Raw genomic sequence first — 15,857 nt, 5'->3', positions numbered from 1 at the left:
TGTGTGTGTGTGTGTGTGTGTAAAAAAGAGACTCGGACGCCATTTAGTCCTTAACAGTAATTTTATAACTTTTTATAGATGTTTATAGCACGACAAAACTTAAAGCTATCCTATGAAACACACTAAGTTTGAAAATCATGTGTATTTCACATCAATCAAAATGCTGGATCTTGGCAGCAACTTCTTACAAGCAAGGTCTGCTGGATTTTAGCAGCACTGAAAGGAAACATTCAGTGACATTGTTCATGGCTGCTTAGAAAGTTAGCAGTGCCATTGTCAAAATTAGTCCGCTGAGTGCATGTTCTGTCTTTACACATAATCCATATTAAAGTCATAAGCGTCATCCTGGTCAGCTGTCTCATCCAAACTGAATGATAAAATATGGGGATGCTCACCTTTAGAAGAGAGAATGTTAGTGAAATAGTACTAGATTACTGCGGTTACAGAGAAGGATGTATTTATTGAAAAAGTCACTTCCTTTAATACATACCTGCTGATTGCTTTTCCAAGATTTCATCCTCCACCCACAGGTTTTGCAGGTTTGTTTTGATGCTTGTCTGAATCCCACTTTCCTAAAACAGAGTTAGAGGTAGTACTGCTGATTGAAAACTGATAGCAAAAAGAATAAACTGTCCTTTTATATGGGAAATTTAAACAAGCTGTTCTTTTCCCACAGATGTGCTGCTGCTTATATAGTCTGTGACTGATGGCCAGGTGCACGCATTCCAATTTGTATTATGATTTTGAAGTTATTAAATATTTTTACAGAGAACATACACCTAAAGCATGTTCTACTTTAACCATTTTAACTTCATTGACACCAATGGCATTGATAATCTTTAAAAGAAAGATCCTTGAATTAGTATGACTTGTGTGATGATGCACTCGTCATTCCTGCTGAGCTTCACCCTCGAGCTTCTTTGAAAAAACGGGAGGTAAGCAGCATGTGCAGAGTTAGTAGACAGTTTGGCAAGGATCGCTTCACTGTGAGAATTATGCGTAAAAACTGGTAAAGTGGAAGAAGAGGTAAGTTTCTTCCCCCAGGAAATGGTGAATAGATGGGAGTTTTTTTCATGTTACATAAACAAGTAGTACAGTGGCACCTTATAGACTAACAGATATTTTGAGCATAAGCTTGCATGAACAAAGACCCACCACTTCATCAGATGCAGCGGGTCTCTGCCTACACAAGCTTATGCTCCAAAATGTTAAGTCTATAAGGTGCCCAAGGCTTCTTGTTGTTTTTGAAGATACAGACTAACTCAGCTATCTTTCTGATACTTGCCTCCATGTTACATGGTTTCAAATTCAAATATTCAGAGGTGGATATTTTAGCATATGGGAGGTGAATGCTTCCCTAGCAAGAGGTTACGATACTGGCACTCCAGAGCTGGAAATCAAATTGACTTGCTATAGAACTAAACTACAGTCAAATCACAGGTGGTATGTCCCTTACGCAGGATGCTCAGGACCTGACGGGTTCTGAACAAGAGAATTTGCTGGATGAGGAGAGGTCCAGGTCTTCTGCACCCTGACAGCCCCAGGGCTCAGTGGTTGCTGCAGCTCCAGCCACCCTCCCCCCAGTACTGTGGCCCTAGCCTGGGCTTCCCCAGCTGCTGAGGGCTCCAGTGCCTGCACTGCCATAAAGGCAGGGGAGGATCTGGCTCCTTCATGCTACCACAGGGCAAGTAGAGGCTCCTTCCCCAGCTGCACTGGGGCGCCTGCACCATCTGGTACACTCTCTTGTCCTTGAACATTCGTGAGCCACAGGACGAGAGAGTACTGGAGTTGAGAGGTGCAACCTGTACTTAAATAATGAACTTCTACAAATAGCAAATCTGTTACAGCTTACTAAACAGCTGTGTGTGTCACTTTTAATAACACTAACCCCCCATCGGTTGCTCCTGTGCTCTAAAAACAGGAGGCTCAACCATTGTCAAGTGCAAAAGTTAACATGGTCAGCTGTGATTAGTTTGAGCACTTTAACAAAAGCTGTTACTTTCTTGCCAGCATATGAAGATCTAATGCACCAAAACTGATACAGGTTAGCACTATTTCACTGCCATGCATCAAATTTAAACAGGATATGCTGCTCAGGAAGGCGCAGGGAGGTTACACCCCAAACTCATTCTCCCACTGTAAGCCAAGGACTGCTGTTACCAAATAGTTTGGAGATCCTGCCACAGAAGGGACTGGTTAAAAGACAATGTGTTTTTTTTCTGAAGAACTGCTGCACGTTAGTTGAAGAGGGAAAGTTTTATATTCATTTTGAGTAGTTCGTTCGCTCAGTGCTTTAAGTAGTGGCTAATAAAATAAGCTTTACGTAGCAAGTTTTTGTTGCCGAGTAATTCTGTACAAGTTCACTCAGTTAAGCACCACTGACACAAACTTATACTAGGATCTGAAAGATGAGCTGTCTTCTACCTACATCATCTCCATGGTATCCTCCTGAAAATACTACAGCTGCCATTTAATTAATATGATGCATGAGCCAGGGCTGTTAGCTCTGCAGATGTAAGAAGAAAGTGGTGTTTTTTAAAAAAAGCCCATAAAACTTCATACTACAATGAAAAGACTGGACTCAGATGCAGAACAGACATTGAGGAAGATGGCACCATTCTGACCCAGCCATTTTCCTGATTATAACAATGAAGTTCTCTACCTTTTCTCCTCCCACTTTCTGTAGTCAGACCAATAGACTTTCTGGAGGCTGGATGAGGATATTCCTCTGCCAGCTCCCCTGTTCCCATTTACAAGCAATGATACTGATTGGTTTTTATCAGCTAGGTCTTGCCTCATCAACAGATTCCTCTTCCTTGTGGCCATCTTGATCCTCTTCAGACAAGTCTTCTGCTTCACTTGCTTCCATGTTCTCCAGTTCCAATGTTTCCTCTGTTAGTTCATCTTCTTCTGTTGTCCCATTTGTCAAGCCAGAAGACTGGAAAACAATGCTGCTTGCCAGATTGGGAAATCTTACAGCTGTGAAAGATATTGGACACCTGTATTAAGGTTAGCAGATGGATCCACAGGTAATAAACAGATACACAGTAAAATCTCTTATCTGGCACTCACCAACAAGCAAGCTCAATCAACTGGCATTTGTGATCTGCCCAGGAAGTCTCGTTTATAGTGAGGGCAGTGTAGCAGAGTAGTGGCTGGGGCATGGGAGGGAATTTAGGGTGCCAGATGGAGGAGGCACTCACCCCAGGTAACTGTCATAAGCAGCCCCCCGCCCCCCCCCCCCCCCCCCCCCCCCGCAATCACTCTTGCTGGTGAAGGCACAGTCAGGGAGCCCTGGAGGCAGGCTGCCTCTGTCCATCTCCCCCCACCCCAACTCCAACATTGATTCAATGACTTTCAGCCCGCTGGAAAGTAACCGTGGCCAAAGGCAGCTGCAGAAGCAGCATCTGCTGATAGAGGTGGGTGTGCCTGCTTGTAGCAGGGTGGGCTGCCTGTGCCTCTACTGAACAGCAAGGATGGGAAGCCACTTACAGGTGTTGTAAGGTGAGCCCCTCCTATGCCTCAAGTTCCCTCCCACAGCCCAGGCTATGCACATCCCCTTTGCCCATCCCCCACACTCAAAACCCACTAACCTCCCTCCATGCTGATTATGAAACCTTTCACCGCATATAGAGGGCCACTTCCCAAGGGGCAAATCAATGTTTTCCCATCACTTGCATGAAAAAAAATAAAACTGAAGTGTGCCAGTGAGAATTTAAGTTCTGAACTGATCTCACGGGTAGACATGGTCATCAATGGCTTAACAATACTGTGGTCTGACCAGCTACTAGAAACTGCCATGCAAACAGATTCTCAGTTAAAATTACTTAAAGCTGCTTCCTTATGCCATTTTCAAGATAGGGAAAACACACACAGGTGGATTAAGTGACTTGTCCAGTGACCTAGAGCAAATCAGTACCACAGTGGGGAAATAGGTTAGCCATTGGATCAGCATTGCTCAAAATATTTAACATGAACGTGGTGAGTAGAACTGGCAGCAGCATGGACCCTAGAATTTGAGTGACAGGGCTGCAGCCCAGTCTTAATCATCAAGTTGTGCTATGGCATGTAGTGTTAGACAGGGACAGACTTAAGGAGGCGCAAGCCACCCAGCTACTTCAATCTTACAGGAACATGAATTCTAGAAGCAGCACTGGAAGCTCTCCAAAGGGGAGACTGCATACAAGAGTTCCTAGAATGAAGTTTCAGGACCTGCAAAGGAGCCACAAGGTGGTTGCCTTTCAGGTCAGGGCAAGGCAAGGATAGCCACATACCACAGTCCACATAACACAAATCCATCAAGAATGCCAGGGAGTTAAAATTCTCCATGGAAGCAACCTTTCCTGAGCACACACAACAGAGAAGGCTGCACTGCAGCAAAGGCTTGGATTTTATGATTTTACTTAAGTTACTTAGAAAAATAAGGAATTTGAGGGAAAGGGTTGCACAAACCGCAGAAGAATTCAAGTGCTCAAAAAAATTCATGAAGCTTAATGGAAACAGGACTGGCCGAGTAAGTATGCCTGGGTAATATGGGTTCAGAGGGGTAGCCATTTATAAGAGCATAAGCTTTTGTGAGTGGAAGCCCACTCCATCAGCCGCATGTGGTGGAAACTTTCCCTTTGGGAGAGATACAACTAACCAAACTGAATACATGTATTAGTCTTTAAGACGCCACAGGACTCTGTTGTTCCTATGTAATACAGGTTACAGCTACATTTTGTATTGTTAAACCAGAATGCTTATTTGAGAGTAGCACGCTAAAGCCATACCTGCGGCAGTGCATTTCAAAGAGGAGTCTCACCTTTAATGGTGTTCATATTGTCCTTTGCCAACTCCGCTAAGTTAAAACCCTGCTGCATTTTCATTATGGCCTCCTTGGTGAGGTGTGGTGAAAGACTCCGTGATGCAGGAGGCAATGAGTGGTAACTAACTTTGGCACTAGGCAAAGAAAACAATGGAATTATAATGGATTTGAAAACCTACTAACTAAAAACAACAACATGCTTAAAGCCACCCCTGTGTTTCAAAAATAAAAATAACCACCAAGAAGTGATTTCTCACATCAACACAAGACTTTTCTAAACTATACATTATATGAATTTCAGCAGAAAAACTGACTACCCATTGTCTAACACATTTTATGACACACCCTCGAGAAAGAGGAATTATGCATTTTTTCTCTGACATGTCAGTATAGGCCCCCTCAGCCCATTAGCTATAAAATCTCAATACTGTTATTCAGCTAAACTCTAAGGAACATGGGCACGACTAGACATCTGAACAGATCAAATGGTGAATCCAATGTCTGCGGAAGAGGACATAGGCAGTTTCAGAAGGAGGACAACTCTCTCCTCCCCCTGGTGAAGACACACAAAATCGAACTACAAGGAGTTAACGGTTGACACCTCTACTCAGTCTCACAAAGACTAAGAAGCTGATGGGAGAAACTATTGTTGACCTCTTTCATGATGGCCAGGTAAGTTAATTGTAGGTAAAGTCGACTCCAGTTTACGTATTGGTAATGTACAGTGTACACCTGACCTCTTTCTCCACCCTTTCTTAAGCTCTATCGTCAAACAAGTTAACCCAATGACCCTTTTAGGGTAGTAACAGAGAGATAGCCATGCTAGTCTGTATATTATCAAAACAAAACAGCAGTCCACTAGTACTTTAAAGACTAACAAAATAATTTATTAGGTGATGAGCTTTTGTGGGACCAACCCAGTATGCTGAATCAGGATGAAGAGAACTACTTAGCTAAATCTCTCATGTCATTTGCCAGTACCCAGAGCTTCTAGTGACATTGTTGAAAAAGGACCCTGAAAGACCTTCTTATAATAAACAGAAATTAAAATATCCTTACCCTGTCCAATCATAAAGTAATAATTTAGCTGCACACTCTGTATCAGGAACACCACCCTTTTTCAGCATCCCCCTTTTCTGCGCAAGTAAAGTTAAAAATTCTACAGGGTTTCTGAAGTCGGAGATGTTGTAGTACAGCATTACCTGAAACCAACAAACAACAAGGACATGGGTTCCTTAAGAAGCTGGCCCAGGCATTCCTAAAATGACGAGAGGACTAAAGTACAAATCAGATTCTTTTATGACTTGTTCTTACTGCAGAGGTGCATAGAAAGCCAAGGAAGGAGGAGCTATGCCTGGGCAGGTCCTTTGTTTACTTTTGGTACCACACATTACTGAGCAAGAACAAGCAAATTCACCTGCCACAGAAAGGGCTATTACTACCAGTATTCTTTTTCCAGTTGGCCTATGCATACTTTTCTCACATCCACTCATAAAACTGTAGACTTCAGTGGGGATTACATCAGTATTGACTTTAAAGCACTGAATGCTCAGAATGAGATCAGAGTTGGATCTGACGTCTTCACTGTCACAATAAAACAATGAGATTATCCTCATTTCTCACTCTGCTAATAAAATGCTACCCAGTTAGATTTTATCAAAGTAATTATGCATCAGGGTGAGATAAAGATCTTGGAGACATACAATAACTTACCTGCTGCTTATTGCAGTGCCTCAGAATTGCATTTACTGCATCTAATAATCTTCCTGATTCTTCAGTATCTGTGGCACTCCTCAAAGCCAGCGCAAGAGCAGAATTGGAAGGGGCTGCAATGATACTTGGGCTGTCTATCATCTTGATTTGTTTGTCAATATGGACTGTCTGCATGTACCTATGAGAGAGGAAATGGATCCTGGCAGTAAGTCAGCTTCAATCAACCACCAAGAAACATTGGGTGAAGGCTGGGAACTCATAAAACATGAAGCTCAGTGTTGGATTGAATACAAACTCCTCATGCAAAGTCAGTTCCAGTGCATCATCATGTGCTTCATTTACAGTGGCTTTATATGTGGCCTTCACCTTTCCTAAAAAGGTGTGGTCATGGAAGCCTCTGAGCCACACATCTGAATCCTCAAAGACTAAGCACTACATATTGGTAATTGCTGCAAACTACACATCATATGAAGGCTGCAATCTGCTTTGCAGGCAAATCAGATTGAATAGCATTGGCTGCGTATACAAACACAAACTACCAGCATTTTAAAACAAAAATAAGATGTTAGATTCCAGTTATCTCCTTGGACTGTCTATGTTGGGATAAATCCTGCCAGCAGAGTAGGTGCCTCTGTGATTCTTCAAACTTTCTGTAATAACTCATAATGCATCCAGTGCCTTTCATCCTCAGCACGATGGGGTTTACAAACCCCACGCTGGGCAAGAACGGATTAAGGATTTGCCCGGGGCTCTGCCATATCTCCAAGAAATACACAGGCTTGAGGGAGTTAAAAGGGAGAACAACAGCTTGCTTGCAGGCAGACTTGGGAACAGAAGAGACCGGTAACCTCAGCTCTTAAATGGCAGAATCTGTCCCAATAGCCACTGCCCGAAAGACTGTCTGAGGGAAGGGCCTGAGCCAGGTACACCCTAAGAGGAAGGCGTTCATTCCCTTCTCTTAATTCTCCTTCCTTTTTGTTTATGGATAAGTGACCCGGCCAGAGCTCCACAACACAGGAAGGGGCGTAGACTCTCCCACAGGGCAGCAAATGCAAAGGGCTTAGCTGCTACACCACATCGAACTACATGCAGGCCCCAAGAGGTTAGGTGATCCTCTCACAGAGATCCCACTTCACTTTTAAAACTATATACAGGTGCATACCTTTTCCACCAGTGAAATGCAGCAGCTGTTGAGAGAGCTATGCTATGCTACACTGATTGAACAGAGCAGACAGTAGAGAACATCATAGCCAACTGAAACAGCTAAGAAATGTACGTAATCTGAACAGAACTACAACATCAAAACCAATGGGTTCACTAAAGCAAACTTACTTGGTCATGCCTCTCACTGGCCCCACGTTACAGGCACGCACCTCCTTCAGACTATTGATAAGGCTGCTCTTCCCCACGTTAGGAAAGCCTGAAGAAAAATGCAAACAAATAATTAAGAAAAAAAACCCACCACCACAACCATGAATCCTAGTCCACATAAATTAGTTCAGAATTACAAGCTTTAAAGATGCCTCTTATAAAACATGGGGTCAGAATGAGATCAGAGTTGGATCTGAAGTCTTCACTAACAGTAAGACAAAGTCTATATCCTCATTTCTCATCCTAGTAATCAAAAGGACAACAAAAATGATGTCAATTAAATGAAATCACTATAAGGACCTATCAATGTAAAAGGAGGCCATGGTGGTTGAGAACAGATATGTGATTTAGTTTACACTCAATCTGATAATGTCACATTGTTATGTATTTCCTATAAGCAGGCTGGTCACATAAGCCACCTTCGGTAGATTACTAACGTTAAATGCACAGATGAGTGCTCCCTCTGAGGGTGGGTGCAGGTATACTGATTCCCATGTCACACCTAAGAGTTCAGCGAAAGGCCACGAAGTCTTTCAAAGCCTAAGGTGTGAGGAAACACCTACTGACTGCGTTACACTACACAGGTTTTCTCGTCAGAAAAAGGGTACATCTTACCTATCACCCCAACTTGAATGGCTCTGTCTTGAGTCTTGCAGTACTCTCGAATCAGCTTCAAAAGGCACTCACTTCCAAAGCACATGCTGCTTCTTGATAAGTCAATGTGAGCATTTTTCTTTGTGAGCTTTTTCTCCTGCTAGAAAATCCAAAGTTAAACATAGGATGAGCCATTTTAACTGTATATATTTGGAGTGATAAATAAGAATCCAAATGTACCTTTGTTTACGCTTACATATTACTACCTACTCATGTCCTCTTGGATGACCTTTAAAGCATCTTTCCTCCAACAAGAAGCAAGGGGCTCAATGAGATACCAGCAGTTAGACTGCATCTGAACTGACTAGCAGCAAGGAAGATAGTCCTTCAAAATGTTACAAGAGACTTTGGATCTAGCTTTGTGACCTCACTAATGGGACTTGTGCTTCTATTCCTAGCTGTGCTGTGGTTTCTCTGTGTGACTTTGGGAAAATCACTTAGGGGCCATGTCTACACTAGCCAAAACTTCAAAATGGCCATTTGTATGGCCATTTTGAAGTTTTTGGCTAATGTGGATACGGCCAGGGTGGGTCTACAATTGCACTCCTCTTTCGAAAGAGGTAGGCAAAGGAGACAAATTGAAAAATGCAAATGAGGTATAAGTTTGCATATTCAGCACCTCATTTGCATATTCTAATTTCAAGCGCTTTTCGAAAGAAAGCCAATGTAGATGCTGCTCTTTTGAAAGTAAACCCCGTCTTCAAAAGAATCCTTCTTCCCATTAAATACATTTTGAAATTAGAATATGCAAATTTGCCTCATTTGCATACATTTCAAAAGAGGAATGCAAGTCTGGACACACCCTTAGAGCCAGAATGAGGAGGACCTCTTACTCATTCTCCTGAGTGTTCATTCAAGTAATCTCACTGATTTCAATGAAACTACTTGCCTGAGCAATTGTTTATGAATCTAAAGTCTCCTTCCTATATTTTGTCCTTAGCCTCTGTGTGACTGAATTTTTGCACTTTCAACATGCAGATGGATGCTTTTCTTTTTCACTGGGGTGCAATGAAGACTAGCAAGTGTTTATAAAGCACTTTAAGTTGCTCTGAAAAGTGTTTACACAAGTAGTATTTGTGTCTTAATGCACCTAAGAATCAAAAGCTATGTATTACCATACTCCAATAGGAGATAGGCAGGGAGTGTAGAGGCAACGTGTCTATTACCCCAAGTCTTCATGTAATAATTCCAAATGCCATTTTTAGGCTCTGTCTACACTAGCCCAAAACTTTGAAGTGGCCACGCAAATGGCCATCTTGAAGTTTACTAATGAAGCGCTGAAATACATATTCAGTGCCTCATTAAAACGCCGGCAGCCGTGGCACTTCGAAATTGACGTGGCTCGCCCAGATGGGGCTCCTTTTCGAAAGGAGCCCCGTCAACTTCAAAATCCCCTTAGGAATAAGGGGATTTCGAAGTTCCCGGGGTCCTTTCGAAAAGGAGCCCCGTCTGGACGAGCCATGCAGCAGTGAGCTGCGTCAATTTTGAAGTGTCGCAGCTGCCAGCATTCTAATGAGGCATAACCATTTCGAAGTTTTGGGCTAGTGTAGACATAGCCTTTGTAATGCACAGGCTTGAGATAGAAATAAGCTTTCATTCAGAGGCTTAAACTAGTTTAGAATGGTTTAAAACCAGATTAAAATTAAACAAGTATACTAGTCTCATGTAGACAATATCTTACATTCCATGACTTCCTCTGTTTGTCATTACTGATGCCATTTCTATGTCTTTTAGTTCAAATCCTTAGCCTCTTGTCTTGCGCCTCAGTGCAGTTTTCTAGTTATAATTAGTAGTGTACAGTACTGAAGCACAAATTCACAAACTTCTGTGAACTGCCCTGTCAGAAGTCCTTGCTTTTCATTATGTTTCAATCCAGCAATGCCCATATGACTCAACTGTACACAACAGAAATAATAGTGTTCTTACCATGCTTCTGTCCTTCAGCTGCATTGAGGACTTGAAAGCGACTGTTGGAAACTCATTCTTCAAATAATGTAACCATTTCTCTAAGTTCTCTTTTGGTACCAGATCTGCAAAGGAATTTAGACCTTTCACTTTAACAAACTTAAAGTGTCACTGTATGAATTTGTTTAGCCTGAGCTCAAGAATTGCTTGCTGTTGCATTAGCTTCAACTTTTCACATCATTTGTAGTTTTAAGACCTTTGTTTCACATAGCAGCCAGTATAGTACATGAGATTATAGTCTCCTCTGAAAAGGCTACTCTGTCCTTGACACTGAATTGTTTTGCTCTTACCGTATTAAGTGAACAGGCGCACCATTTAAAAAAAAAAATCCTTCAGTAGTCAGTTTCACCAGTTTGTGTGGATCTGGTCACACAGCAGGAAATGAAAGAACATAAAATAAGAAAGTGTAATCCTGGAACACGACACTGAGCTCAGAGTTGGATCTTACAGTCATCAGTAATATATCAGACTGCGTTATCATCATCTTCATAGCTCATTGACTAATGCAGGATCCCCTGAGCGACTACACATTTGTACAGAACAGACTGCTTCACGTACCGATTTTGTTTAACACCAATAGTAGCTTTTTGTTTCCCTCAGACTGAATAATTATTTGCTCCACCTGGGAACACCGACAGCCCAAGGGATCTCTGGCATCTAAAACCTCCAGGACAATATCCGAAGCTTCAATCACCTGAAGTGCAAACAGATTTGAAACAGCATTACTGAAATCATCAATACTGTTTTCCCACTACAATTAAATTTTTCCTTTTAAGGAATGACCAGTAAGTGAGCTTTCTATTATATAAAACGTTAAAATAAACTGCAAAAATGTAAGTTAAGACATTGACGTTTTAACTTGTAGCACTGTACAAGGAAAACGCCACTGCACAGACCATACATAGCAGAAAGAGTTTGTCATATTTACAGCCATCAAATCTCCTTAAGATTGCAACCCCACCAGATCTAATAAGGGTTCAATGGCAAAAAGGACACAAATTAGCTTGAAATGGATTTAATTCCAGAATTATTTAAAAAGTGTCAATTTCTCTAAGATCACTACCAATTGTCATTTTACAATAGCATTTTCCCTTTTTAGAGTGTTCTCCTGTCTGAAACAGTCACCCAAAGAGGGAGAACACTAACTTTAAAAGGAAAAAAAATTGTGACACTGACTACCACAATGTGCTGTGCAAAGAAAACAAGAATTTTACATTGTTAGCATCTGTGTTACTTGTAACACAGGCAGAGTTTTCAGTGATTTTTCTTTCCTTCTACAGTAATGGAGACAAAAGCAGTCGATCACAAACAGACCGATTTTCTGCAATGGTCAACCTGCTTCATTCAATTTTTAATACGGTAGTCTTGCAATCTGTGTGTGTGCGTGTAAGTTATTGTTAATGTGATCTCAAATGATAAGGGCTTAGTAGAGAACTAGAATACCAAAGAATTTAATTTTTTTCATCTTATTGACAACAGTCCACTGGATTTCTCAGTTATCTCTAACTCTTGGATCAGGATGAACCTGTCATTGCTAAAACAGTTGTATAGACTACCTAGAGATCTGTAGGCCTCTGTCTTGAAAGACAGGAAAGTGAAGCCCTCTCATCCTTTTCTTTCCACAGGCAGATTTTAGTTAATTGGGAATCAGAGTTTCATGATTAAGAACCTGATACCAAAGTACTTTGGCAAAATGGTCATTGACTTTAGTCCAAGAGACATGGTGCTCAAAAGTGCTGAATGCCCTCAATGGGAGTTGAGTGCTCAGCACCTTTAGAAGACTAGGGCCCTAAAAGCATATTGTTCTCTGACTTCCAAGTCCATAATATGTAAACCTCTAAATGGAAAAAAAAAGTATGTTTTAGGAGTTCTCAGATGATGATTAAAATACAGAAAGAAATAATTCAAAGTTCCTACCTTTTTAAGTTCTCTGCAAAATGATTTCTTTGAATTTTTATCCAGCTGTCTGTTAGATTTTGCTTTTAGTTTCATGGTTGACTTCTGAAAGAAAAAAGGGTGGGAGGAGAAAAGAGATTTTGAAGCCCCATATTCAAATATTGTCTGTATACAGTGGAAGGCAATAGCAGTGAGAACTGCAACATTTCTATCAGCATGAAAATTCAACAATTAGTCAATGCATGTCACTTAAGAAAAATGATACTTTGAAGATTACCTTTATCATTCCTGTAAACGTCAATGAAATCAGACCTAGCAGGGCTGTGATATTTGCAGTAAGTACACCAATATTCTTGACTACCAGATAAAAAGCTGTAATGGATGTTAGCAGTAAATCTGATACCCCTATATTTACTTTGATTAAAAGGGATGCATAATAATTTCCATGTCCTCATTAGATCTATCACTACACCACAACTTTTTTGTTGGTGCAACTTGAAAGCAATGGGAATTAGGCCACAGATTTGAAAGGGTGCTGGATTAGGTGTTATGAGAGGATGGAAAGTTTCTCTATTGTGCTGCAAGTGGACTAGCTTCTTTGAAAAAAGGAGCATTATACTACACATACATACCTTTTCCTCTTGATTTTTATCTGCTTTGGTAGAATCCTTTCTTTCTTGTAGCTTTCGTTTCTTTTCCAGTTCCTTCTGCCTAGCAAGTTTCTGCTTTTGTTTTAGTTCTTCAAGCTAGTTGCAACACAAGACAGGCATCAACATTTCATAAGCTACAAAATACACTTCATCCTCACTTAGGATCAGGATTGTTTGTAAAGTGCTTTGAAGATGAAGAGCAGTGATACAGAAATTCTTACGTTACCATCTAGAATTACTGACTAGTGAAACACGCCATGTAAAGAGCCCTAGAAACCTGAGTTCTCGATCCGTGTAGAGTGAAAATCCTGGTTGGAATGAATTAAGTGGCAAAACATCAGTGGAACCAGGATTTCACTCTAAACTATGGTTTATGTCTTAATTTTGATCTACAGCAGTCACACTGAAGGAGAGAGGATATTAAGTCTCTATGGTCCTCTCAGCCTTCATATATCTGTCCTGGATACTTGTCTGGAAATACTGAGAAATCAAAAATGGGAGCTTAAGGAACTGGTTGGATGATGCAAGTTTATTTCCACTACTTCTTTTACTTGATGGAAACAATGATATATTCACTACCCATTAAATTTTTGGAGGCACTCAGATAATTTGGTGACAAGACAGACAGAAATACTATAGTTATAGACACCCTGAAGTAAGACTATGCATAAAACCCCTTCATTTGATTATCAACTATATTTTACCCTTTGCTTTCTTTGTTCAGCTTCACGAAGAACCTCTTCCTTAAATGGTGCAGCATTGGGAATGCCTGGATCTTTCTTGGGCTTTTTGTGCCCCCGTTTCTTGGCTTCTTTCCTGAGTTTTCTCTTGTGCTCCCGAACCTAGAGGTAGGGAAGAACAAAATTTTATATTGGAATAACAAACCCTGTTTGATACAGAGACCTTCACAATTTTCATTCATATTTACTTATATAAAAGATTTTCCACAGTGTTTAAACAGATCCTGAATATTGCAAAAATTCAAGAGCCAAAATGTGTTATGTTCAACTCTCTGCGACTGTAGATTTGCTCCCTATATTTAAAAACAACTTCCCATTGCAGTTGAAATCTACGCCCACTCAGAATATGTTCTGTATTGCATCATTTCTGTATTACTTTTCAAGGCAGTTGGTTGGTTTTCTATTTTTAAAAGTATTTCACATAAAAGGAAAATTTTTGTGTGTGAACTCTTGGCACTATTGATAGCAACATTCGGCATTAGCTTTACAATACTCATTAAACGCAGGCAATATTCGCTTGCTATTTTCATGCACATTTATTCTAACAAAAAATCCAACAGCTTTGAAATAATACAAAATAAAAGCATGTCTGGTATCACAGGTATGAGTAATGAGCATGCTTTGGGCACTGTTAATGCAATTCTAATTTGTATACAAGGTGCCGAGATGCCATAAAAAATTAGAAATGTCTTACGTAAACAGATGAGCAAAATGACAACTAATGCATGGAAGGGGCGGTTCACAGGTGGGCCCCTAGTTGGCTGGCGACTAGTACTACTGCAATATAAAAATTCAATGACAAATAACACCATGTTCCAAAAGTATATTGGCGATCAAAGCACCTACATTTAGTTATCCTTTAAAAAGAAATGGGTTCTATTCAAAAGTTTACATCCAACCCCATCCAGATTTGAATCCAGAGCTGATTTTTACAGTCTGAGCCAGCTGCTAATTTCTTAACACCACGAAAACCATGTGTTCACGTATTCTATCCTTAGAGGTGAAATATAAGCAAGAATGTATTTAAAATGAATGCTTTATAGCAAATTCTGTGGAGAGACATACCTTCTTCTGGATTTTATATCGTTTATGGCAGGTCATGCGCTTACTAGCCTTCTTCAACTCTGAAAACATAAACACAAGGTGTAATAAGTCAGATCTGATACACCCTCCAAATTCAGACCTCACAAGCAACACCAGTGTGGAAGCCACAGATCAAGACCTGAGAAAACACACTTTTTTGGTTGAGACACAAAACTAAAAAACACCAACAATTAGAAGAAAAACCTATTTGAAGAAAGGTATTTCCCAATACATTTTGCTGAATGGAAATCTTAAAAAAATGACCAAAATATTACAGTTAATTAAAACAGTTTTGTTCCCCTTTTTGTTTTAGTTTACTCCCTTGGAGATATTTCTTCTGTTTTTAATTACTCAAATCTGAACATAAAACACCGTCTGACACAAAATGCTTCAAAATCTTACAAACTGGGGGGTTGAAACAAAAAGTTTCGACTTTTTCTTTTTTACTGAAAACAAAAACGTTTAGTTTTTCTCCTGGGCCCAAACCATTTGTGGAATTGGGCCCGAAGCTGCGAAGGAAAAAGGCACCTTCCCGCCCGCCCCTCCGGAAAATGCCCTGGAAGAACCTTTGCTCAGCTCTCTCCAGACCCCCGGCCCCGATCCTGCCAAGGCTGCAGGCACCTGGGAGCACGTGGCGCAAAGCTAAGCCAAGTGCACCACGCGGCCCAGGCTCAGCGGCAAACTGCCGGTCCGGAGCCGGGCGGGGACAAACCAGAGGTGACCCCAGGAGCCGCTGGCGCCCGACGGGCAGCGGGGCGAGGGGGGAGGTTGCACCAGCTCCTGAGGGCCCAATCCCGGCAGTGAAGCGACCTGGCAGCACGGCCCATCGCTGCCCCCAACCGCGCACTCACTGGGCCGCTTCATGGCGGCGGCCGCTCCCGCGCCGCGCTCCCCACGTGCAGGCCGCGAGCCGGCGAGGGGCGGGCCGTTCCCGCGGCCCGGCGCTGCCGTAAAGCAGGCCGGTGTCGCGGCTCCGGC

At 41.5% G+C, this 15,857-nt stretch overlaps 1 protein-coding gene and 4 non-coding genes across 6 annotated transcripts; all 5 read right to left on the bottom strand.

Moving 5' to 3' along the window:
- Positions 1-42: 42 nt before the first annotated feature.
- On the bottom strand, positions 43-15,820 carry GNL3 (G protein nucleolar 3). 2 transcript variants are annotated; one of them, XM_075006005.1, is made up of 15 exons: positions 15,731-15,820; positions 14,862-14,920; positions 13,761-13,898; positions 13,039-13,152; positions 12,428-12,511; positions 11,069-11,204; positions 10,472-10,575; positions 8,507-8,645; positions 7,853-7,940; positions 6,521-6,698; positions 5,867-6,009; positions 4,805-4,941; positions 2,795-2,979; positions 491-572; positions 43-395 (listed from the first exon to the last, which is right to left on the bottom strand). In XM_075006005.1, the coding sequence occupies exons 1-15, from the start codon at positions 15,741-15,743 to the stop codon at positions 310-312; spliced, it is 1,686 nt and encodes a 561-aa protein (XP_074862106.1). In that variant the 5' UTR covers positions 15,744-15,820; the 3' UTR covers positions 43-309. The 2 variants fall into 2 exon arrangements, with proteins under 2 accessions (XP_074862106.1, XP_074862105.1); XM_075006004.1 differs by lacking the exon at positions 15,731-15,820 and adding an exon at positions 15,446-15,464.
- Positions 6,355-6,428, bottom strand: LOC142019402 (small nucleolar RNA SNORD19). Its single transcript, XR_012647062.1, has one exon. It is a non-coding gene; the product is annotated as a small nucleolar RNA SNORD19 (small nucleolar RNA).
- On the bottom strand, positions 6,783-6,861 carry LOC142019403 (small nucleolar RNA SNORD69). The gene has a single exon (XR_012647063.1). It is a non-coding gene; the product is annotated as a small nucleolar RNA SNORD69 (small nucleolar RNA).
- Positions 8,060-8,131, bottom strand: LOC142019400 (small nucleolar RNA SNORD19). The gene has a single exon (XR_012647061.1). It is a non-coding gene; the product is annotated as a small nucleolar RNA SNORD19 (small nucleolar RNA).
- On the bottom strand, positions 10,929-11,005 carry LOC142019399 (small nucleolar RNA SNORD19). The gene has a single exon (XR_012647060.1). It is a non-coding gene; the product is annotated as a small nucleolar RNA SNORD19 (small nucleolar RNA).
- Positions 15,821-15,857: the final 37 nt, after the last annotated feature.

The sequence above is a fragment of the Carettochelys insculpta genome, chromosome 11, assembly GCF_033958435.1.
Source record: "Carettochelys insculpta isolate YL-2023 chromosome 11, ASM3395843v1, whole genome shotgun sequence".
Taxonomy (NCBI): domain Eukaryota; kingdom Metazoa; phylum Chordata; order Testudines; family Carettochelyidae; genus Carettochelys; species Carettochelys insculpta.
Note: the sequence above shows the minus strand (reverse complement) of the source record. Positions and strands in the feature narration are given on the sequence as shown.

Coding starts and splice junctions, on each gene's coding strand:
- GNL3 (XM_075006005.1), bottom strand. Junction 13,899..14,861: donor GATATAAAATCCAGAAGAAG/GTATGTCTCTCC, acceptor CCCTACCTCTAG/GTTCGGGAGCACAAGAGAAA. Junction 11,205..12,427: donor TTTGCAGAGAACTTAAAAAG/GTAGGAACTTTG, acceptor TTTGCACTTCAG/GTGATTGAAGCTTCGGATAT.